The sequence below is a fragment of the Anser anser genome (genome assembly GCF_964211835.1).
Source record: "Anser anser genome assembly, chromosome: 14".
In the NCBI taxonomy this organism is placed as follows: domain Eukaryota; kingdom Metazoa; phylum Chordata; class Aves; order Anseriformes; family Anatidae; genus Anser; species Anser anser.
The window spans coordinates 9,462,578-9,484,459 of record NC_139735.1 but is presented as its reverse complement, the minus strand read 5'-3'; the positions used below and the strand labels follow the sequence as shown (position 1 = coordinate 9,484,459).

General features: G+C 66.5%; 5 protein-coding genes across 10 annotated transcripts; 1 reads left to right on the top strand and 4 right to left on the bottom strand.

Moving 5' to 3' along the window:
- The first annotated feature begins 42 nt into the window (after positions 1-42).
- NHP2 (NHP2 ribonucleoprotein) lies at positions 43-1,508 on the top strand. Its single transcript, XM_083798590.1, has 4 exons — positions 43-216; positions 369-438; positions 506-611; positions 1,283-1,508. The coding sequence occupies exons 1-4, from the start codon at positions 75-77 to the stop codon at positions 1,406-1,408; spliced, it is 444 nt and encodes a 147-aa protein (XP_083654716.1). The 5' UTR covers positions 43-74; the 3' UTR covers positions 1,409-1,508.
- A 316-nt stretch (positions 1,509-1,824) lies between these two features.
- N4BP3 (NEDD4 binding protein 3) lies at positions 1,825-7,180 on the bottom strand. 3 transcript variants are annotated; one of them, XM_083798573.1, is made up of 5 exons: positions 7,022-7,180; positions 4,773-5,207; positions 3,993-4,547; positions 3,409-3,666; positions 1,825-3,192 (listed from the first exon to the last, which is right to left on the bottom strand). In XM_083798573.1, exons 2-5 carry the CDS (start codon positions 5,175-5,177, stop codon positions 2,620-2,622), a joined length of 1,791 nt encoding a protein of 596 aa, XP_083654699.1. In that variant the 5' UTR covers positions 5,178-5,207; positions 7,022-7,180; the 3' UTR covers positions 1,825-2,619. The 3 variants fall into 3 exon arrangements, with proteins under 3 accessions (XP_083654699.1, XP_083654701.1, XP_083654700.1); XM_083798575.1 differs by lacking the exon at positions 7,022-7,180 and adding an exon at positions 6,986-7,007; XM_083798574.1 differs by lacking the exon at positions 7,022-7,180 and adding an exon at positions 5,729-5,934.
- A 3,324-nt stretch (positions 7,181-10,504) lies between these two features.
- Positions 10,505-13,243, bottom strand: B4GALT7 (beta-1,4-galactosyltransferase 7). The gene is made up of 6 exons (XM_083798586.1): positions 13,076-13,243; positions 12,593-12,934; positions 11,734-11,959; positions 11,376-11,459; positions 11,123-11,227; positions 10,505-10,989 (listed from the first exon to the last, which is right to left on the bottom strand). Exons 1-6 carry the CDS (start codon positions 13,120-13,122, stop codon positions 10,834-10,836), a joined length of 960 nt encoding a protein of 319 aa, XP_083654712.1. The 5' UTR covers positions 13,123-13,243; the 3' UTR covers positions 10,505-10,833.
- A 607-nt stretch (positions 13,244-13,850) lies between these two features.
- Positions 13,851-17,603, bottom strand: LMAN2 (lectin, mannose binding 2). Its single transcript, XM_083799081.1, has 8 exons — positions 17,418-17,603; positions 17,206-17,324; positions 17,009-17,126; positions 16,399-16,478; positions 15,201-15,362; positions 14,882-14,996; positions 14,459-14,578; positions 13,851-14,388 (listed from the first exon to the last, which is right to left on the bottom strand). Exons 1-8 carry the CDS (start codon positions 17,560-17,562, stop codon positions 14,228-14,230), a joined length of 1,020 nt encoding a protein of 339 aa, XP_083655207.1. The 5' UTR covers positions 17,563-17,603; the 3' UTR covers positions 13,851-14,227.
- A 691-nt stretch (positions 17,604-18,294) lies between these two features.
- Positions 18,295-20,894, bottom strand: LOC310881606 (ADP-ribosylation factor-like protein 3). 4 transcript variants are annotated; one of them, XM_083799085.1, is made up of 7 exons: positions 20,578-20,894; positions 20,259-20,374; positions 19,775-19,963; positions 19,576-19,692; positions 19,421-19,471; positions 18,555-18,740; positions 18,295-18,467 (listed from the first exon to the last, which is right to left on the bottom strand). In XM_083799085.1, exons 1-7 carry the CDS (start codon positions 20,753-20,755, stop codon positions 18,420-18,422), a joined length of 885 nt encoding a protein of 294 aa, XP_083655211.1. In that variant the 5' UTR covers positions 20,756-20,894; the 3' UTR covers positions 18,295-18,419. The 4 variants fall into 4 exon arrangements, with proteins under 4 accessions (XP_083655211.1, XP_083655209.1, XP_083655208.1 ...); XM_083799083.1 differs by having other exon boundaries at positions 18,295-18,740; XM_083799082.1 differs by lacking the exons at positions 18,295-18,467; positions 18,555-18,740 and having other exon boundaries at positions 19,029-19,692.
- Between the last annotated feature and the right edge of the window lie 988 nt (positions 20,895-21,882).

Sequence of the window (21,882 nt, the reverse complement as noted above, 5' to 3'; positions counted from 1 at the left end):
GGCTGCCGCGCCGCCGGCGGCCGCCGCGCCGCACGTGCCCCGGAAGCGGAAGCGGCCGCCGGCAGCGCGCGGCCATGGCGCGTGAGAAGGAGGCGGAGGCGGCGGAGGCGGCCCCGGAGCTGTCGTACCGGGAGCAGCTCGGGCACCTCAACCCCATCGCGCAGCCTCTCGCCTCCCGCAAGCTGACGCGGAAGCTCTACAAGTGCATTAGGAAAGGTCCGGCCGGGGCTGGGACCGGGCCCGGGGGGGCCTGGGCCTGGGCCTGGGCCTGGGCCTGGGGCCGGGGGTGGGGCTGGGATCTGGGGCCTGTGACCGGGACCGGGCCGGGCCGGGCCGCGCGGCCCCCTGACGCTGCGCCTCTCTTGCAGCGGCCAAGCACAAGCAGATCCGCCGCGGCGTGAAGGAAGTGCAGAAGTTCATCAACAAGGGCGAGAAGGGGTAAGTGGAGCCCCGGCCCCGCCGCCCTGGTGCAGCGCCGGCCGCTGACGTGTGTTTTCCCCTTTAGGATCGCGGTGCTGGCTGGCGACACGCTGCCCATCGATGTGTACTGCCACATCCCCATCATGTGTGAGGACAGGAACCTCCCGTATGCGTACGTCCCCTCCAAATCGGTAAGGGCAGGTGGCTGCGCAGCCTGGAGGGACCCACCCCTGTGACACCAAGCCTGGTGGGCTGCAGCCGGCCCGGGCCTTGGCAGGAACTCTCCTGGGGAGGCTCCGCTGTGGTGTCTGAGCGAAGCACCCAGTGCTTGTGCCGTGCCAGGACATGAGAGGAACAGACCCTGGCAGCTCAGGTGTAGGAGGCTCTCGCTGCAGGAGTGTTTGTCCCAGTAGAGCTCCCACAGCAGCACCAGAGCTGTCTGGAACAGAGCTGGGATGGATTTCTTCCTTTTAGTTCTGAGCTGGGACCTGGATGCTCCTGGAAATGAGACGATGGCCAAGATGTGGTGATGGAGAGATGTCCGTCCCTGCTCAGACTAGAACTTAGTGGTGGGCAGGGGCTTTGGGGCTCCCCTGCTATGGGCAACGAGCAGGGTACGTGAGGCAGGTGCCAGGCATGTGCAGCATGCATCAGCGCAGCGTTTGGGCTAGAAGAGATGAGCTGGGAGAAGGGTTCTTGTGCCCAGCCCATGCAAAGAGTGTTTGGGCGTTTGGGGGATGGCAGGGCGTCTGGGGGAGGGCAGGGCGCCTTCCCTGTGTCCCGGGGGGGGGGTGTCGGGGTGTGCTGGGGCTCCCTCCCGGCAGGCTGCCCGACACCCCACGGCCCCGCTCTGCCCCTGCAGGACCTGGGAGCTGCGGCCGGCTCGAAGCGCCCCACGTGTGTCATCCTGATCAAGCCCCACGAGGAGTACCAGGAGGCCTACGATGAGTGCCTGGAGGACGTGGAGGCGCTGCCCATGCCGCTCTGACCCACAGCGGGGGGGGGGGGGGGGGGAACGGGATGGGACATGACAGCAGCACTCTGCGGAGGGACACGGGCAGGGGGTGAATAAACGTGGGGGGGTTGTACGAGCTGTCTGAGTGCTTTTTTTTTGGGGGGGGGGGCGGGGGCAGAGTCACCTCGGTTGTGGGGGGAGGTGTCAGCCCATTCTATTTGGGGTGGTGAGGGAGGCCCCATCCCCGCGGCAGCGCCCCGGGGCTGCCCCAACCCGCCCTGCCCTGCCCTGCTGTGACTCAGCCCCAGCCGGTTGTGCTGCCAGCCCCGCACCGCCTCCTTCCCCTCCCCGACGCGGCGGCTCGCCCGGGCTGCAGCTCGTGTCCCCCCCCGCCCCGGGCAGCCCCCAGGCACCCCCCAGGCACCGCGAGGAGAAAGCAGAGGCCGAGGGCAGAAGAACGAAATCCGGGTTTATTGCAGGAAAGGCCAAGGAGAGGGGGCCCCGCCTGGCCTTCAGGGGGCTCCACGTTACAAGCACAGCGCCGGCTCCTTCCGCCACCTCTTCCCCCTGCAGGGAGGGGAGATGCGGGGATGCTCCAGCTTCTCTGGGCGCAGCCCGGGGGGGCTCCCGCCCATCGTCGTTGCACAAGGCCCTCACCTCCTCTACTTGCCAGCCTCTGCTGGGAAGCTGCAGTAACCCCTCTCGCTGCACAACAGCCACACTAGCGGTGACGCGAAGGGGGCAGCTCCCCCTCACCCAGCTGTACCAGCACGCTGCAGGCTTCCCTCCTTCACCTTCCCGGCTGCAGCAGCACCCGCTGGGCCCGGCGCAGCGCAGCCTCTGCGAGCACCAGCTGGAACCGGGGGGCCAGGGCTTGAGCCTCTCCTCAGCAAGATATTAAGTTACGGGGGTGAAGGGAAGAGAGGGGGCAGAGCAGGAGGGACGGGCAATGTCTCACAGGGCGTTTGGTCTCCGGCCCCACGATTGAAGGGATCGCAGGGCAAGTGCTCCTGGAGGCAGAGCACAGGGCACATGCAAGACCCCTGCCCCGGCACAGACGATCCCCTCTCCAGAGACCACCCCCCCCACGGGCCTGAAGCGCTGCAAGAAGGAAAAGTTCCCTTGTGGCCATCGGTCCTTCTCCCCAGGGCGGGGCCGAGCAGCTGGGCCTCGTGACCCCGAGCTCATCCCGTTGCAGCAGCAAGAGCCCTTCCCCCTTCACAGTCCCGCAGGCGTCCCGCCGCTCAGATCTTGGAGGACTCCACTCGCTCGATCCATGGCGAGTCGGCCCCGACGTCCCTGGGCTCCGAGCGCAGCTGCCGCAGCTCCCGCTCCAGCGCCTGGCTCCGGTGGTACATCTCCATGTAGCTGGCCTGGAGCTCCCGCTGGTACCGCAGCACCTTCTCCTTCTCCTCCTGCCAGGTTTTCCTCTCCAGCTCAAAGTTCACGGCCTGCAGCTGGCCCTGGCGCCGCTCCCGCAGCAGCTCGGCCCACAGCCACTCCACCTGCCGCTCCAGGGGCTCCGCGGAGTCGCTGTGGAGGCCCCGGCACTTGGAGTCATCCGTTTCACAGCCAGGGAAGTCCTGGCACGCTGGCATGGGGTCGTCGCCCAGTGGCAGCGAGGCGCCGGGCTCCGGGGGGCTCTGGAAGGAGTCCGCCAGCTGCGCCAGCTGCGAGTCCCGGGCCTGGACCTCAGCCTTGGCCTCTCGCAGCTGCGTCTTCAGGCTGAAGATCTCGCCCAGCTTCTGAGCCATCTCCTCCTGGGTGTCCCGGAGCTGCTGCTTCAGCAGGGAGATCTCTGCTGCCTTCTGACACACCTGCAGGGCACAGGCAAACGGTGAGCGAGGAGCAGGTCCCCACGGGTGCCAGCACCCCGTTTTATCGCCACAGCATCCGTGGGAGAACACAAGCACCATGCCTGGCTTTTTCTCCCATCCCGTGGCCACGGGTGACACCAAAGCAGAGAACCACGGCCCCCATCGTGGCCGTGCAGCCAGGAGGGTGGCAGGAGGGAGGGAAGGAAGGGGACTCACCTCCCACTTGGTCTCCTCCAGCTTGGGGCTGACACGCTCGCCCTGGGACTGCCGGAGCTTGGCCTCCTCGCACTGGCACTGCTGCATGTTCAGCTCCTCCTGCAGCCGCTTCTTCTCCTGCTGCGCCTTGTAGAGCTGCAGCTGCAGCGCCCGCTGGCCACGCTGCGCCTGCTGCGTCACCTGCTGCAGCCTGGCCATGTACATCTGCTTCAGGTCCTCCAGCTCATCCAGCCACAGCCGCTGCTTGTCCTCAAACACCTGCCAGCAGAGAGAGACGTTGGGGACGCTCTACAGCCTGTCCCCGCGCACGTCAGCGCCCAGGAAGGATCCCAGGAGGTCCCAGAGACCTCTCAGAAACCCAGCAGCTCATCCAGGCCATGCCCTCCCCAGCTCCAGCTGTGGAGCAGAGGTTTAACAGCAGCTCCCCAGACAATGCCTGCCCCACAACATGACATGGGTCCTCCCATGTTTGGGCACTCCCAGCCCATCAGGCACCGTGGCAGGACACCAGCTCCTTCACGGTTCCTGCCACCCCGTCACCGCTGCCCAGGGACACCCAGCGCAGCCCCAGCCCCGCGTCTCACCTGCGTGAAGGGGTCCTCGGTCTCGCTGAGGCTCCTCTTGAGCTGCCGCAGTTCTCCCCCGCTCTCTTGCAGCCGATCCTCCAACTGCTTCACCGCGTCTTCCAGGGAGTAGGTGAACTCGTAGGGCGGCGGGGGCTCCCCGGGGCTCTGCAGCCGGCTCAGCGTGGCCATGCTTTTACAGGACAGGGGGGCCTTTTCGGGAGCCAGGGGGTCCCTGGGGCTCCGGGACACCCTGTCCAGGGACCCCCCGATGTGGTTGATGTGGCCCATGGAGGCGCTGAACTGGCTCTGGGCAGGCTTGAGGCGGGAGCCGTAGGAGGGGAAGCTCTGGATGGAGTTGTGGCTGGAGTCAGAGGCCTCGTCCAGGCTGATGGCGTGGAGCAGGTGGGTGCGGAGCGGGCCGTGCTGCGAGGGCGCCGTGCTGCTCTGCGACAGCAGCGTGTGCAGGCTCCCGTTGCTCTTGGACAGCTTCTGCCCCTTGGACGAGGAGAGGCCCTGCATGGAGACCAGCCCCTTCCCGGCCACCGCCTTGAAGGCCGAGGGCCTGATGCGGCACTGCAAAACACGAGTGGGGTCAGGCTGGGCCCCCACCGGTGTGAGGACCCCCCCGAGCTCCAGCCAGAGAAAATCCATTCGCTCCCAGCCCCACCACCACACCTGGACATCCCCAAATCCCCGCCGTCCCACCTCCCACTCCCAGCACATTCTGCTCCAGCCCCATCCATCCCAGAGCAGGGCACATTTTCGGAGGGGGGGGGGGGCACAAATTTCCTATTTCACCTTGTCGAAGCGGCCCCGCTCAGGCAGCGAGCTCTTGGAGAAGTCAGACCCGCGGTGATGCTCCCGGGAGCAGCGCTCGGGGGACCGGTTCTCGCGGTCGCTCTCGTAGTCCCGCTTGTAGCAGGCGCCCGAAGTCTGGTGCTTCCGCTCGGACCGCGTCTCCTTTTTGGCCCCGTGCAGGTAGCCGAAGAGCTCCCGCTGGCTCGGCCCCTTGCGGAGCAAGCCGTCGGGCTGCCGGAGCCCCCGCGAGCCCCCCAGCGGGGCCCGCAGCTCCAGGGGGGACAGGTCCTGCTTCTCCACCAGGCTGCCCACGCTGCCCATGCTGCCGACGGGCACAGAGGAGAGGTAGGTGCCGAGGACGCGGGTGTCGGGCTCACAGGTCACAGGGCCCTGTGCTGCTGCCATGGAGAATTAGAGAAAAGCCCGGGACCAGCACTGCCGAAGGAGAGACAGAGTCAGCAAGGCTGGGACTGCCCCGCTCCCAAAGCCCGTCCCACCCTCGGGGACCCCCTGCCCACACGAGGGGTGCAGCGATGCCCACTGCTGTCCCTTCATGCCCCCCCCCACCTCCTGCATCCCCTGTCCCTGCTGGCCCCAAAGGCTTCCAGCACCGGGGTGGGGGGGGACCCCTGTCAGTTCCCCCGGGGTCCCTGAGCCAACAAAACCGAGCGCAGGGCGAGAGGCAGCGGTGTGGGCTCCCCCCTTGCCACCCCCCGTGGCGCAGCGCCTCCCTCCCACACCCAGCCCCACCTCCCGCCCGCGGCCGGGGCCGCCACCAGAACAGGCACCTGCCGCCCAGCCAGGCGGGCGAGTTCGGGAGCCGGCAGCACCTGCCCGGGCCTGGCGCCAGCCCCGGCCCGGCGGCACCCAGCCGCCCCCTCCCCAGGAACCTCCGCGCGGCCTCCCCACACCGGCCTCCCCTTTCCCTGCCCCCTCCGCGAGGCCACGGTTATTACCGGGGGCCGGCACCGAGCTCGGAGCTGCCCAAGCCCGCGAGTCCATCCCATCCCGCCGGGGCCACGGCGGCGGGGCTGGGGACAGCCTCCGGACACTCCCCGAAATGACCCCGAGGAGGCCGCGGTCCCGTTTGGCCTCTCGGCTCGGCCTCCCCACGGAGCACACGCGTCTCCCGCCCCACGGCGACGCTTCTGCTCGGCACCGGCTCCTCCGCCGTCCGGGGCTCCCTGCCGCGCTCCCTCGCCGCAGCCCCAAGCCCGGCGAGGCCGGACGCGGCTGCAGGACGGAGGCGGGAGGAAGGGGAAGGAGGCCGCGAGGACAATGCAGCTTCCTGCGCAGGTGGCCGGGCCTCCCCGCGCCCCGCGGGGCCGGAAGGCCGCCGGCACGTCTTCGGCCTCACCGCCTGCTCCCCACGCACCGGGGAAGGGCGACGCGGCCCCCGGCCAAGCCACGCAGCCCCGGCGTTGCGGGGAGCCTCCAGCCTCCGGTAGAGGTTCGCCGTGAGGCCGGGGCTTGGCGTGAGGCCGCGGAGCCCCCCGCCGCCGCCGCCGCCAGCGGGGCCGGTGGAGGGCTACACCCAGGAAGCTGCCCTGGTTCTCAGCTCCACACGGCGGGTAAACAAACAGCCGCCGATAATTGCTGCCACGCACAAACCTGTCTGACAGCTCCCGGCCTGCGCTGTCACCTCCCTCCGGGAGCACAGCACCTGCTCCGGGCACCGGCACCCCCGCGGCGAGGACGGGGGGGACGCCTCGGGGGGTGCCGGGGGCTGCGCGGGGGGCTCGGCGGCCGGCGGCCCCGGCGGGGCACGGCGCAGCTCGCACCGGGCGAGGCTGCTGCTCCCCGAGGAGCGGCCGGGGAAGTAGGTCAGGCCCGGGGAGCCCGGCCGCCGGCGGGACGGGAGGCACCCGGGGCGGCACAGCACCGCCGCACCGGCCCCAACCGGCGGCCCGGAGGGAGCCGTGCCCGGCTCGGGGGGGCTGCTCCCCGGCGGAGCCCTGCCCGCTGCGGCCTCTTCCCGTCCCCTGCGGGCACGGCGGGGGTTGCGGGGCTCGGCCTCCTCCCCGGCTGCGGGAAGGGAGCGGGGAGCAGGGCACGGCGGCACACCGGGGGATGAGCCCGGGGCCCGGCGGGCGGCGAACGGGGGGGCGGGGGGGGGGCAAGAACCGGGCCGGGCCGAGGCCCGAGGACAAAGCACCGCGGTGGGGACGGAGGGGGGAGGAGGGGGGGGGGAGGCGACGAACCGGCGGCGTTACCGGGGCCCGGCGGCGGCGGGGCCGGGCCGCACTCACCATGCCGGCGGCGCTGCGGTCCCGGCGCTGCCCGCTCCGCTCCGCTCCTTCCCTCGCCGCGTTTGAACGCGCCCCTCGGCCGCGGCCGCGCGGGGAGCGGGCGGAGCCGGCACCGGCAAATCGCGGCGCGGAGGCGGGCGGCGCCCGGGCGGGGCGGCCCCGGGGCGGGGCGGCGGCACCCGGCTCCCGGCCCCCCCGGAGGGGCTCCCCGGGTAGGCCCGCACGGCTCGGGCCCGGCCCCGGCGGTCGGTGAGCAGCGGGGGAGCGGCCCCGGGTGCCCGCCGCACGCCCCCCCCCCCCCCCCGGTAGGCTCCAGCAACCGGCGGGGTGTCGGTGTGGCAGCACCCGGTGTCCCTCGGTGGGAGGCGACGGGCCTCGTCCCTCCGCATGGGCACCCGCCGCCCTGCAGCGTGCCACGCGCCGTCCCCCCGGGGAGCGGGACGGCGGCGGCAGCCCGCACGCACGCAGCACCCGTCCTCCTCCGGCCTGGGTCCGGGGACGCGAGCAGCCGGGCCCCGGCGGCTGCCAGCCCCCCCCCCCGCCGCCCGCCGCAGTCCTCAAGCTGTGCTGCCAGTGCTCACCCACACGCACACGCTGTCCCCGTCCCCGTCCCCGGGCTCACATGCTCGCCTTATCCTCGGCCTGGTGCCAAGGCACGCCGCCGCTCCCGCCAGCCCCGCGTTCCCCGTTGCTCCCCGCTACGCCGCAGCCACGGCACAGGCGGCCTCGGAGCGCCACACGTGTGGTGGTCCCCCCGAGCCTGGACTTGGATTTGGGGCAAGGAGGCAACACGAGGAGGATTGTAAGGGTGTTGGGCCCTAAGGGGCAGTGGTGCCATGCCCTGCCCTCCCTCGCAGCCTCTTCACCCGTCACCTCCCACACAAACCCCGGCCTTCTGCCTCGTCCCCAGGAGCCCGTGGCCACGCACACACTTGTCCCCATTTCCCTGCTGGAGGGGCCGGCAGGCGGGTGGTGACAGCGTCCTGCCTGGGCCTTGGTCCAGGCAGGTCGTGGAGGTGCTGGGCTGACTCGTAACGGGCGCTCATCACATCCCTTCCCGTCTGCCCCGCTTCCTGCTGCCACGTCCCGGCCCCACCACGGGCTGTGCGCTCTCCAGCACGTCCCTGCGGGATGGCAGCTCCCTGCCTCTCCCTGCTCGTTGCAGCCCCACATCGTCACGACGCTACCGCAGTTTGGTCGACCACCAGCACGCCGGGAACTGCCTGGTCTGAACCAGCCTGGCAATAGAAGGCACCCGTGTGCCTGCAGCAGCCCCCGCACAGCTCGCTGCAGCAATTCGGGCCCCAGAAGGGGGGGAGGCAGAGGGGCAGGGCTGGGACTATAGGAGCCCTCGCTGCCTCCGAGTGTCCTGGAGTGAGACTGGAGCCGTGACCCCTCCTAAGGGCTGCTGAGAACCCAGCCAAGCATAGAAATGCCAGGAGGCCTCGGGCTCGGCTCCGCAGGGCTCCCGGGACACGGGCGGCTCGGAGGCAGGGTGTTACCATCTGCAAAAATGCGGTGGGGAAAAGCCTCAGCCCCTCCCGCTGGGCCTTTGCTAATAACAAAGTGCGTGGGGGGGAGCGGAGCTGAGCGACCTCCGAGGCACATTGAGGGCTATAAAAGGAAGCCGGGTCTCCAGCAAGGCGCCTCTTCCACAAAAGCAACCGGAGGATGAGGGGGCTGCGAGCGGAGCTGAGAAATAGCTGCCAGGCAGCGGGAGAGGAGACTTTAGCACTGAGCGAAGTGCGAGGTGCACATATGCTCTCTGCTTCTGCACAGCTCCGTCTTCGTGAAACCTGATGAAACTGTGTCATCTATTTTGGACGGTGCGGAGCGATACTTTGATCTGCCTCCACCAGCCGAGGCTGCGGCTCAGGCACAGATAAGTGGCTGACGTACGGGTGGCCAATCCCCAAACCCAAGGGATGGAGAGGAGACTGGGGTCAGCGTTCACACCCCCTGAGGCACCGTGGGCCTTTGCAGTGGCGATGCTGGGCCGACATCTCCCCGCAGCCAAGGGCACAATGGGTCTTGGGGACGCCTCCGCACACAGGACCAAAGCAGCCTGCAATCTTCATGCAGGATATCAGCGCCGGGCTGGGGACAAGAACATCAAGAGCCAAGGCGGCGCTGGCCGGGTGAGCCCACACCCTGCGGTAGGGCCGGCAGGGCGGAGAGGCCCTGGGGAGCTCCTGGGCAGCGCGTTCCCCATTCCCCCCTGCCCCGGGGCAAGGACAGGCCCCAAGCTGGGGAGGAGCACAGGCTGCGCCTGCCCGCGCGTTGGATGATGCAAGGAGCACGGGCTGAGCCTCGCCACCACCTTGACCCCTCCTTGAAGGCAGCACCCCGGTATGCAGGGCTCCATGCTCCTCACCTGGCTCTGGAGCAGCCCGGAGGGCAGGTGGCAGCAGATCCACCAGGACCCGCTCCCCCCATGCGGTTTGTGACCCCCGCACAGCTCTGGGTCTGTCTGCTCCCTCATCTCGGGGCTCCTCCCCGGAGGTGCCACATCCCCATGGGACAGGAAGCTCCTTGGCTTCCCTGGATGGCGACAGCTTCTGTCTGGAGCCGTCTGCCAGCACCCGGCAAGGCAACTGCTTCAGGAAGCACCAGGCAGAAGGGACAAGGACAGAAGGGGACCAGGCAAGGCGGCAGGCCGGGTGCCAGCCCAGCGCAGCGCTGGTGACGGGGCCAAACGCTTGGCTGGGAGGCATTGCCCAGCTTGAGGAGGCAACAACACCAGGAACGGGTGCCAGGGCCCCGGAGGCAGCATCGTGCACCCCACACATGGCAGCGTCTGCGAGCCAGCCCGAGCCCCCCGTGCTTTGGAGCAGCATGGCACCGATTCACCCAGCAGCTCCAGCAGGTGGCCAGGCCAGGCTGCAGGAGGAAAGGAGCCCAGAGCTGGCGGGTCAGGGTGAGCAGAAGCATCCTAGGTGTCACAGATCCTCATCACTCCCAGCACAAGCATTGGCAGCACGGCCATTGGCGCTGGGGACGGTGACCAGGACCATCTTAGGGCTCCGGGCCTTGCTCTGCCCCTCCTGCGCTGCTCTGCAGGACCATGATTCCCAGCAAATGGTGCAGGTGAGGCTGATTTCTACCAAACCCAAACCACTGGCAGCTCCCAGGGCCCCAGCCAGGATCACCAGGATCAGGTGAGGATCACCAGCCAGGCCAGAGGGGCCTTCCCTGCTTCCCCAGCCCTGGATCCCTGCTGCAGTGCCCCCAGGCACCTTCCCGGCAGCCAGACAGGGATGTTTCCCTCCTCCTCCCTATCTCGTGTCCAGCACCACGGGGCTGGCACAGCTACTTGGCCTGGGCACCTTCCCCGAGCCTTTCACTGAGCCAGACAAGTCCTGAGCCCACACCACGGCCCTCACACCCCCTCTGAAGCAGAGCAGATTGCCTGTCCAGAGGCCGAGCTAGAAATGGGTGCACTGAAACCAGTCAGGGGAAGGCAACAGGAAAACACAGCAGTGCTGCGTGTTGCAGGGCATTTACTGCTCACAGATGCCCTGACAGTTCTTTATTGTCCTCTGAACCGGGTGGCAGCTCAGCCACGTCCAGTACAGAAAAAAAACGCCTCCTGCACCTGCCCTGGGAGGCAGCACCGGCGTTTGCAGCAATGCCACGGAGTCCTGCTCTTGGCCTCTTCTGCTGGTCCCAGCAAAGACAAGTTCTCAGCCCTTTTTGTTCCTCTGCGTCTTGCCAGCACCGCCACGCTCGTCTGCTGCAAAAATCCTGCCTGCTCCAAGCAGCTCGGCGGCAGCCCTGGCACCTCGGCATGAGCACAGCGCACAGGGACAGGCTCAGCCAAACGTGCACCAGGGGGTCTCGTTTGTGTCACAGTCCAGCAAGATATTAAGGACGGTGCAGGGGGCTCCTGCCACGCTCAGAGCTGTCCGTGACTCGATTCGGTACCGCACGTTGTTCAGGCCTCCCTCCCGGTCCACCTTAAACTGTTCCTGAGGGAGAGAAAGACCGCTCAGGAGAAAGCACCCGGTGCCTGGGAGAGGAGCAGAGAGCTGGCAGGGAGGGCTCCGAGCACGTGGTGGTAGCAACCCGCATCTCTCGTGGTCCTCCTCCATCAAGCCTCACCTGCTTCTGAGCAGCGATGCGCTTCTGGTCTCTCTTTCTCCAGGCTGGGTCGTGCAGGTGCTGGAAGGTCTCGTACCCAGTTGTGATTCCAGAGGGACGGCGAACCTGGGAGCAGAGCAAAACTTCTGTAAAGCGACTGAAGCACGTGGAAGGGCCCTGCCCCTGTCCCAGCCTCGATAGCTGCAGCAGGGATCCAGTGGGGAGACAAGGAGAAGGGCAATTTCAACCGAGGAGGCCGCGGAGCACAGCTTACCTGGAGACCAGCTCCTTTGATACGTCGATAAAACTCATCGTCCTCCCGGCCCCAGCCCCAGAAGCGGTTGGACATGCCGTTGCACTGAAACGAGAGGGGCATTGTACCAGCCGGGGTCCTGCTCTCCTCCCGCAGCCACAGCACAACTCCGCGTGGCGCAGGGAGCAGACACCAGCATCACAAGCCCCAGGCACGCCTGCGGCCTTCCCTCTCCTGTCCCCAGCCAGCTCAGACCGCAGGCTCTGTCCCTGTAGCATTTTGACTCCTCTTCCATTCCTAAGCACGGAGCACGACCTGACTGCGTGCCAAGACCACGTCGTACCCCAAACTGGCCGGGGCGTCGCACCCACGTGCTCACCATCTCGTAGTGCTGCTTGGTGAGCAGCAGGATGCCCCCCACGTAGGTTTTATAGTGGTACAGCGGGTGCAGCTCCGGGGACGCCACGTGGAAGGGCCCTGCCTCGGGGTAGCTGTAGTCCAGCTGCTCGTTGAGGGGCAGGAGGTCGACATCGTGCATCGCGATGTAGTCGGTGTCGTTGCCGCTCTCCAGGAAGCCCACGTTGATCAGGGACGCTCTGTTAAACCTGCCGCGGGACCAGGGACTCTCAGCGCCAAGCACAGCAGCCCCTGTCCCTCCACGTCCACCTCCCGTGCCCCACGGCCCCAACCTGGTCCCCAAACAGGGACTGTCACCGCAAAGCCCCTCTGCACAGACCCACAAGCACGGCGTCCCCTGGCTGCACAGCTCCGGGTGCTCCAGCTGCCCGCCCTGAAGCCATGCCCCTGTGCAGGGCTGCGCACGCTCAGCCTAACAGCAACGTGCAGGGGTTCGGCCACTGCCTGCAGGAAGGGGTCAAAGCAAACTCCGCCTGGCTGGGTGCAGCACGGGGCAAGCTACAGCATTTCCAAACACCTCAAGGAATTCAGTGTCTGCTGAGGTTTGCTGCTAAGTGGCACTGGGAAGAAAGCTGCAACATCTGGGGGTATTGAATTCTCTTCTTGCTTACGAAGGACGGCAGGGAAAGAAACGAGGCACTGCTTTGTCCTTCTGTAAGCTTTAGGGTGAGCAGCGGTGGGCAGAGCATCGCGCCACGGCCCTGACTCCTCGCTGCGCGTGCCCCGAGTTCCCCAGCACCGAGAGGCCAGCAGGAGCCCCTCGGTGCTTGGGCACGGGGCTCCCGGCCCCCTCCGCTCCCCGAGCTCCGACCACCGCGTACCTGAAGTGATCCACCTGGTTGAGCACCAGGATGTGGTGGCGGATCCTCTTCTTGCTCAGGAAGCGGTGCATGTAGGGCACGAAGGCCAGCAGCTCCTCGAAGCGCTCGCGGAAAGGGACGAGCAGGGCCAGGCGGTGGGGACCCCACGACGGGTCGTCGGCCGGGGGGGCTTGGGGCTCGGGAGGGCAGGGCCGGCGGGGGACCCCTCTCCCGGGGGGAGCCCCCTCGCCCGAGCAGCTGAGCTGGAGCCAGAGCAGCGAGGCGAAGCCCAGGAGCAGCGCCGCGAAGAAGAGCTGGAAGACGGACACCTTGCCGGGCAGGAGCCCCAGGAGCTGCGGGGAGCTGGGGGCACGGCGGGCGGTCAGCGGGGACCCCCCGGCGTCCCCCCACCCCGGTGTCCCCCCCACCGGACCCACACCCCCTGAGGACCCCCCCCCCCGGTACCCAGAGCCCTGCCCCCCCCCCCGTGCCGCCCCCGCTCACCCGCCGCCGCGCAGGCGGAGCGCGGCCCTGCGGCGGCCCGGCCCCATGGCGGTACCCGGAGGTCCCGGTCCCGGTCGGGGCACCGGTACGGGCACCGGCCCCGGCCCCGCCGCCGGGCCACGCTGGCTGCGCCCCGCCGCTCCCCCGGAAACAAGGCCCGGCCCCGCCGCCCCGCTGCCTTCCGCCCGGCGGGGGCGGGACGGGGGCGGGCCCGGGGGCACCGCGGGGACATCCCCCCCCCCCCCCGGGCATCCCCTGCACTAGCATCATCAGGGACCCCCCTTCCCCCAATTCCTCCCCCTTCATTCCCCCCCTCCCCCAATTCATCCCCATCCCTTCCCCCAATTCATCCCCATCCCTTCCCCCAATTCATCCCCCCCCCTTCCCCCAATTCACCCCCCCAATCCATCCCTTCCCCTAAATTCATCGCCCCTTTCCTCAGTCCATCCCCCACATCCCTTTCCCCAAATTCATCCCCCCTCCTTCCCACTTACTGCCCCCCAGTTCGTTTCTCCCCTCTTCATTCCCTGCAATACTCCCCCCCCCCGGCTTCATTCCCTCCACTTCTCCCCCCCCCCCATTCCCCCCAATTTGTTTTCCTCTAGGAACTAAAAGAGAGTTTCCTCTGCTTGTATGTGCTTGCTTTGTACGTGCTTACTTAAGACTATTGAATCATTAAGGTTGGAAAGGACCTCCAAGAACATATGGTCCTCCTTCATTCCCCCCCAAAATCCCCCCCCTTCACTCCCCCCCCAGACACAGGCAGAGCCGCAGGTGGTGTCAGTCCTTTAATGCCCTCACAGCCCCGACCCCACACACCCCCTACATTCACGCCCGCCGGCATCAGCTCCCCCCCCGCACCCCAGGCAGCACAGCGGGTCCTGGGGGGCAAAGGGGGGCCCGGAAAGGCAGCGGGAGGCACCCGCCCCGGGCTGCAGGAGATGGGGGCCCCCACGGGAATCACCCCCCCTGGGTCCGGCCCGCTGGAGGCCACGTGTCTGGCAGGAGGTACGGCCACAGGGACAGGTAAGAAAATACTTCTTGTATTTCTCAGAAACAGCTTTTAGAAACCACAGTTTGTTGTTGTTGTTTTTTTTACAGCTCCCCATAGAAAAGAAGGGTTTGGGCACAACCACAGCCCCGTTTCTTCCACTAGTAAAAACGCTTGTTCCGCTCCTGGCGCTTCTGGAAGACCACAGCTCCCACCACAGCGCAGACGATGATGCCCAGCAGGGCGCAGAGCAGGAGCAGGAACACCTTCCACCCCGTCAAGGGCCCACTTCGGAAATTCCCCGTCGGGTCATCCACGTTGTCTGCAAGGAGAGAAAAGCTATAGGGACACCCGAATCCTCCAGCAAAGGTCTCGGAAGCCCAGAGACTCACCTTTGGGTGATTTGAGGAGGCTGACGCTAGGCTCAATTTTTGTCCAGTCAACGGTGTCGTCTTCTAGAGGGTGCTCCACCATGAGCTGGAACAGCTTCATCGAGATGATGTCGTGATTGTCTAGGGAACAACCATCAGCACTGGAGACTGCCGGAAGCCTTGAGAAGCGCCCACGCCTCCAGAGCACCCCCGGATCTGTGCTCTGCCAGGCACAGGTCTCCTTCCCTCTGAAACCACCCTCACAGCCCAGCTATCGAACTGATTTAGGATGTTCCTTAGCTTTTAGACGCCTCTTTTCCCAGGTTGCGGGTCCCTACCCAGCACAGTTTCAAAAGCCCGGTGAACAATACAAGGAAAGGAAGGCATCTACTGCACCCATAGCGTGACGTGCCAGGCAACAAGCAGCGAGCCAAGCCCACTCACCAGACAGGTCTCCAGTGCCCGCAGAAGCACCGAAGAAGTAGCCAGTGGGTAGCTGGACCCCTGCGATGTCAATGCAGTTCTTCCACTCGTTCTTATCTTCCACATCTGTCATCACCTGCGAGACAAGGGGGCTCACACCAAGAACGCCGGCTGTCCTCCCGCCCAGCCGACAGCAATTTTAGAGCCAGAGTTGCAGGAGAGCAGGAGGCCGAGCCCGGCCAACCACCTCCACCACAGCAGCACCCCCGCCTCCAGCACTGCGCTGTCAAACGGGCATGCCGAGCCCCGCCGAGGGCGCGAGGCTCCCACCACGGCTCACCGTCAGGCGGCCCCGGGAGTACCGGATGGCCAGGAAGGTGTCATGGTTCTGGTTGCGGAGGTCGGCGGTGCACCCTGCCAGCTCCGTCCAGCGCCCGTCCTTGCTGTGATCGTACGTCAGGGAGCCGTTGTTCACCATGGCGGAGATGTACGGGAACACGCGCTGCAGGGAGCGGAACGTCGCTGCAGGGAGCCTGTGGGAGCCTCCCCCTGCCTGCTCTGAAACCTCGGCAAGACCATTATCCCAGCGAGGGAACGGCGCGGAGAGCTGAACAATTGGATCAAGGCTCCTGTTCTACGCAAAGCTGTTTCTAAAATGAGCAAGGGCTTGTTCTGCTCTAAAGCAGTGGCCTGTTCTCATCTTCTGCATCGAGGCCCCTCGCGGGCTCACGCAGCACTGTGTGACTGTGACAACGGGACCATCCCCAGCGAGCGGCTTGCAGAGAAAAGACAAAACCAGGTAAAAAGCCTACAAGCAGAGCACAGAACTATAGCGGGCAGCAATTGCTCATTACCAGCGAAACCACAGATACTATTTTTTAGTCAGTGCGTGGCATACACTGGAAGGGGCCAACTGGAGGCAAGAATCAACGACTCACTGAGCATCGAGACAAGGGCACAGGGCCGCTTCCAGGTGTTTGTGACTGGAGTATCGGGGTTTTGGCGTGATAAATCTCCCTAACACCCTTACACCGTCTGACTGTGCCGTAACTAGACCCACAAATGCAAAGCAGGGCAGAAGAAAAGGACCACAGCCCCCATGGGACCGAGCTGTATTTCAACCACAAGTATTTCTGGAGCAGAAAGCCAGCACAGGAGCTTCTCTTTTAGAGACACCTGCGCTGGAAACGGAAACAGCGCGGGATGATCAGAGAGGTTCAGGAAGTGACACTCAGGATGAGCACCCTTTCAGATGGATTCCTTGAACTCGACTTATTGGTGCAGAGTTCACACTTGATCTCTGCTGTCCTCTCAGCCAGCAGGGAAAAGGCCTTGGAACCATCTTCGCAGTCAACACCAGAAGATGGAGCAAGCACCTTCTTGTCTCCATTAATGCACATAAATCCTCTGCCCTTTGCTAGCTCCCAGAGCAGGAAGAACAACCTGTTCTCACATAAGGAGCTTTCCTTGCCCAAGTCATGAAGCACTCGGAGCATGAAACCACGAGGAAACGGCACCGAGCTCCCAGAACTACTCACCTCTGTTGCTTCATCGTTGGGATAGGTGTCAAGGAAAATAGCCAGCCCGTGAAAATTATCCTTGCTGCCAAAGACAGGACCTGGAACAGGGCAGAACAAAGCGAACAAATAAACAGCACTCAGAAGAAATTTGTGCCCAGAAACAAGGCAGCCGTCTGTCACCTTTCAGGGAGCCCAGAGGAAGTTAAGCCTTCCTGTACGAACAGAAAAGCTGCGCAATTCTGTGCCCACGTCCTGAAATCCCAAGATGGGAGAACTTTGAGGTGCCTTGAAGCCAGCATGAGCGGCTCAGCCCTGCCTCACTACAAAGCAAAGCCTAACCAGGCAGCAATTGCATGAGGACAGCAGGCACAACGCTCGCGCTGCTGCACGCAGACTGCAGACAGCCGCGCTCCCCAGGAGCCACGGGACACAGGTGAGGTGCCCACTGGGAAGAGCTGCAGAAGCGCTGGTTGGCAGGTGCATGGATGTGGGCAGTCAACGCCAGGGAGATGAAGTGCAGCCAAGGAGAGCTCAGACCACTGCTCTGGAGCCCCTCCAGCACAAGAGCGGCCCGGAGGCCACTCCAGCGCCCACCCGCGCACGGGGCATCCGCTCACCGGGCACCCACCTGGCACCAGGCGCTCCTGCGTGTACCACAGGGCGAGCCCGTCCCCGTGCAGGTTCTTCTTGCCGGCCCCGTGGATCTTGAAGTGGACGTGGAGCTCCCAGTCCTTGAGGAAGCAGGGCTGTGCGGACAGACAGCGGGACGCGGTCAGGACGACGGCAGCGCCACCCCCCCCACCCTCCCCCGGCCCCGGCGCTCACCACGCGGTTCCAGATGGAGCCCTCCCGGCTGCGCTCGTCGGGCGTGAGGCGCACGTACTGGCTGGTGACCATGGTGCTGCCCTGGAAGTCCCACAGCGGCATGGCGGCCGAGCCCGCGCCTGCAGCGGGCACAGGGAGCGCGCCTCAGCACCGGGCACCGGGCCCCGCCCCCCCGGTCCCGGTCCCGGTCCTCCATCCCGGTCCCCGCTCACCCTGGTACGGCTTCATCAGCGAGTGCTCGCGCTTCAGGTGCTCGCTGTTGCCGTCCGTCAGCTCGGCGGGCACGGGCCCGGCCCCCGCCAGCAGCAGCACCGCGGCCGCCCACAGCCGCGCACCCGCTCCTGCCGCCGCCGCCATGCTCCGCTTCCGCCTTCCGCCCCGCCCCGCCCTCCCGCTGAGCGGCGGGCCGCGCCGCCAATCACCGAGCTCCACACCGCCGAGAGCCCGCCCCCCTCGGGGGGGCACCGCCTATGGGCGGAGGGCGGTGCGCCTCCCGGCGTACACTGCGCGGCGGCGCGCGCGGGGATGCTGGGAGGTGTAGTCCGCTCCGGTACGCCTCGTGCGGGTCACGTGCGCGGCCCGTGGTGTTGCCTCCTCCTCCCCGCCCGGCAGCCCTGTTGCCATGGCAACGCCTCACAAGATGGCGGCAGGCTTTGAGGGCCTGGGGTGGGGCCCCCCGCCATAGGAAGGGGTGGCTGAGGTGGTGCAGGCATCATGGGCTTTATTGAGAGCCACCCACGGCCCTTAAGCTCCACAGCCTGTCTCATAGAATCACAGAATCATTCTCATAGAATCCCAGAACCATTAGGGCTGGAAAAGCCCTCCAAGGTCATCTGGTCCAACCACCCCCATACCACCACTGTCACCAAACCACGTCCCCAGGCACCACGTCCAACCTCTCCGTGAACACCCCCAGGGATGGTGACACCACCACCTCCCCGGGCAATCCGTCCCAATGCCTGGCCGCTCTGGCTGGGGAGGCAGCAGCCACATCCTGCGGGAACGGAGGGGTTCACACCGTTCGGCTGCATCTTTATCTGGGGTGCGCAGAGTGATGTGGGCAGACGAGCAGTGAAAGACTAGGTGGAAAACCCATCTGAGCAAGAGTTTGAGGCTCAGGGCCCAGTCAAGCCTTTGGGAGGAGTGAGGGGACAAGGGCGGTTGGCCATGGCTTAGGGACCCGCGGCTCAGTCCAGTCTGGCACTTCACAGCTCTCACTTCTTCCTGTTCATGATCTGGCTGGAAATCCAGTTCATCCCATCCTGGAAGGAAGAGAGACGTGAGCACAGCCCCAGAGCACGGCAGGCCCTTAGGTCTTCTCCCACCCCGCAGAGCCCTCGCCTCTCTACCTGCACTCCTTCCCCGGACAGGGCTGAGCAGGCCTGGATCTGCCATTCCCGGTCCCGGTAGGTGTGGAGGCTCAGCCCTTCCGCGATTTCGGCCGCAGGTGCTGCCGTCACCAGGTCCTGCTTGTTGGCAAACACCAGCAGCGGGACCCCCGTGAGAGACTCGTCCTCGGTGAGCTCGGCCAGCTCCTGCCGAGAGATAACCTTGTCCCAGGAGAGCGGCCCCAGCGGGCTGGGGCAGCCTGCTCCCCACAACCCAAATCCAAAGAAGCCGTGAGGTCTCCATATCCCAAGGGGCAGACGTGCACCCCTGAAGCTACATCTGCCCCCCAGAGAACCTGGAGCCGCTCTCAGCATCACCTGGGGGATAGACGCGCCCGGCACCGAGTGTGCCTTGGGCAAAGGGCAGCAGCGGCAGGAGGCTGCTGTCAGCCCCGGCTGTCTGGCGCACCCACGCCTCCGTTCCAGGCGGCGTTTGGTGTCAGCACAGCCTTGACTGGCACTGGTAGTCTCACCTTCGGTTTTACTTCCCAGGTTTTGTAATTCTGAGTTCACTACTTGAGCTTCAAGGAGTAAAGCTTTGCTTTGTCGTATGGCTCCCCTGGTGCTGGGAGGATTCCCATCAGAGGCAGTCACCCGCCCCCATGTTGGGCATCTCGGGGCCCCCAGCTTGAGTAAAATGGGGAGAGCTGGCTGGGGCAGAGCTGCGCGCCCTTCCCATGCACCTATAGGGACAGCTCAGCCCCACAGGACAGCCCATAGCAGTCACAGGGAACATCCTCGCTCCCCGCTTCAGCCTCCAGCAGCTGGCGGTGCCAGGTCTGAGGCCCAGGACCCCATCACCACCCCTTATCCAGCCCCCCTCATACCTGCCCTGTCTCCTCAAAGCGCTTCTGGTCTGCGCTGTCAATGACATAAATCTGCCGGGGGGGACAAAAGGGACAGTGGGCAGCCCCTCCTCACCCGGCGGCACAGCCCTCTGCCTGCTGCGGGAGCTCCGCTGCGGCACGGCTCCGGCGCTCACCAGCAGGTCGGTGCTGCCCAGGTACTTCCTCCAGTAGGGGCGGACGGAGCGCTGCCCCCCGATGTCCCAGACGTTCAGCTTGAAGCCGTGCGAGTGGACGCTCTTGATGTTGAACCCCTGCGCAGGGAACCAAACCCCGGCATCACCCGAGGCAGGACCTGCCGCCCTCCTGCCTCGCGTGGTCCGCAGCAGCCCCTACCTGGGTGGGGGTGATGGTGGTGACCTCCTCGGACGCCAGGCGTTTCAGCAGCGTGGTCTTGCCCGCGTTGTCCAGCCCCAGCAGGACGATGCGGAGCTCCTGCCCCGGGGAGCCCCGCAGCCTCTGGATGATGGAGAGCAGCCCCTGGGGGCGCGGGCGGCTGGGGGAGCCCTGCGGGGTGCCGGGTCGCTGCAGAGCACCCTCGTTTCAGTGGGAGGATCTGGGTGCTCTGTTGGCCGTGTACCCCGTGTCCACAGCCCAAGCGAGTCTCAGGACTTGGTCCTGAGGTGCCCAAGCTCAGGGTGGCCACACCACAGATCCACCCAGCCTGTCCCCCTCCCCTGGGTGGGCTGTCCCTGTCCCCTGGGAACCTGGCCAGCTCCCCGTGGGCTGGGGGCCGAGCCCTGGCCCTGCTCTGCCAGCCGGGAGCTGGTGCCAGTGCAGCCGCCCTGGGGCAGGCGGGGTGTAGCCGGATCCCCCTCACCTTCTGCACCTCACCCATGGTCTGGGAGCCGCTGCAGCCCGCGGCACGCCTCAGGGGATGCCGGGGGCTTGTCCTCGGGGCCACCAGCATCTGCGTGACTGGCACGCTCCCCATCCCTGGGGGAGGAAGAGGATTACGGGCTCCAGAATTAGCTGCTGTTTCTCCATTTACCCACAGCATTAAATAATGCCCTCGGCAAATCCCCCAGCCAGCTGTCACCCAGCCGTCACCTCCCCCTGCTCCCTACCCCCAGGATAAACCGGGGGGCACCGAGCATCCCCTCTCCCCACGGCGCCAGCACAGCAGGAGGACGCGGTACCTGGGCATCGTGGGCACGATGCCCTGGCAGAGTGCGGCCAAGGGACATGGAGTGGCACAGCCAGGGCACGGGTGCCCCCAGGAGAGGCACTGTGGCCCCAGCTGGGATGGCGGAGGCACACAGAGCCTCTCGGCATGTGGAGCTGGCACGGCAAGGGGCGACGCCTCCTCCGGCACATCCCGGTCCCCACATTCCACTTGCATCAGCAGGATGAGGTGACACCAGCAGCCACAACCCATCCCCTCGGCCCCGTGGCGCCAGACGGCGCCGAGCACAGCGCAGGAGGGACGAGTGCCAGCCCAGCTCCCAAAGCCGTGCCGGAGTCACCGGCACAGGGGTGCCGTGGGCAGGGGATGGGGACAAAAGGGCTGCAGCCCTCACCCCGGGACCACCCTGTGGGGCCAGAATCCTGCTCCCTGCATCCCACTGCCTGCATCCCGGAGTGCAGCAGGAGGCGACGCCGGGGCACGGCTGTCCAGAGCCACCCTGGGCCACGTCAGCTGCTCCCATCAGAGGGAAACCCCCGGGCTGCTGGCAGCCGGCAGGGGACAGGGTGCGGAGGGGCACAGGCACCGCTGTCCCCAGCAGCCCACCCTAACCCCGGTGGGACAGGGGGCTTGCCCGGTCAACATTTGGGATAAATATGTGAAAATACATGAATCCAGCGGTGCATTCGCTTCTCGCTGCGGCTCGGTCCCCGGCTCAGGTTTCCTAGCAGAGGTTACCCTTGCGGGGAGGGCCGTGAGTCACGCACCCGGGGTGAGACATTTTTATTTATAACTCCCGTCACAGAGCCAAGGCAAACAATGGGACGGCGAGAGGCGCGACCGGCCTCGGCCTCGCTGCCGTGCCCGCGTGCTGCCGGCGTTAACGCTTCGCCTCTCCCCACGCAGACCCACACCGGTGCGACGCCAGCCGTCGGGGGGTTCACCCCACACCTTGTACCCCAGTCACCCACATCCCCGTGAGCGCACTGCCACGGTGCTCGTGCTTCACCCGGTTCCTCCTATCTCCCACCAAACCCTGCCGAACCTCCCCAGATCCCCTCCCGGTTGCCGGCGGGCACAGAACCGCGGCCCTGGCTCTGTGCTGAGCGCAGCCTGGCCCCGGCACCCCCCGGTACCGGCGGCTCCCCACGGGGCACGGGGGCACCCCCACAACCGGGAACCGGTGCCCGGTGCCCCGGGGGAGCCCGGGGGGTGGGGAGCGGGAGGGCGGCGGTGCCGGTGCCGTTCCCGGAGCCGTTCCCGGAGCCGTTCCCGGAGCCGTTCCCGGTGCCGTTCCCGGTGCCGGTCCCGGTGCCGG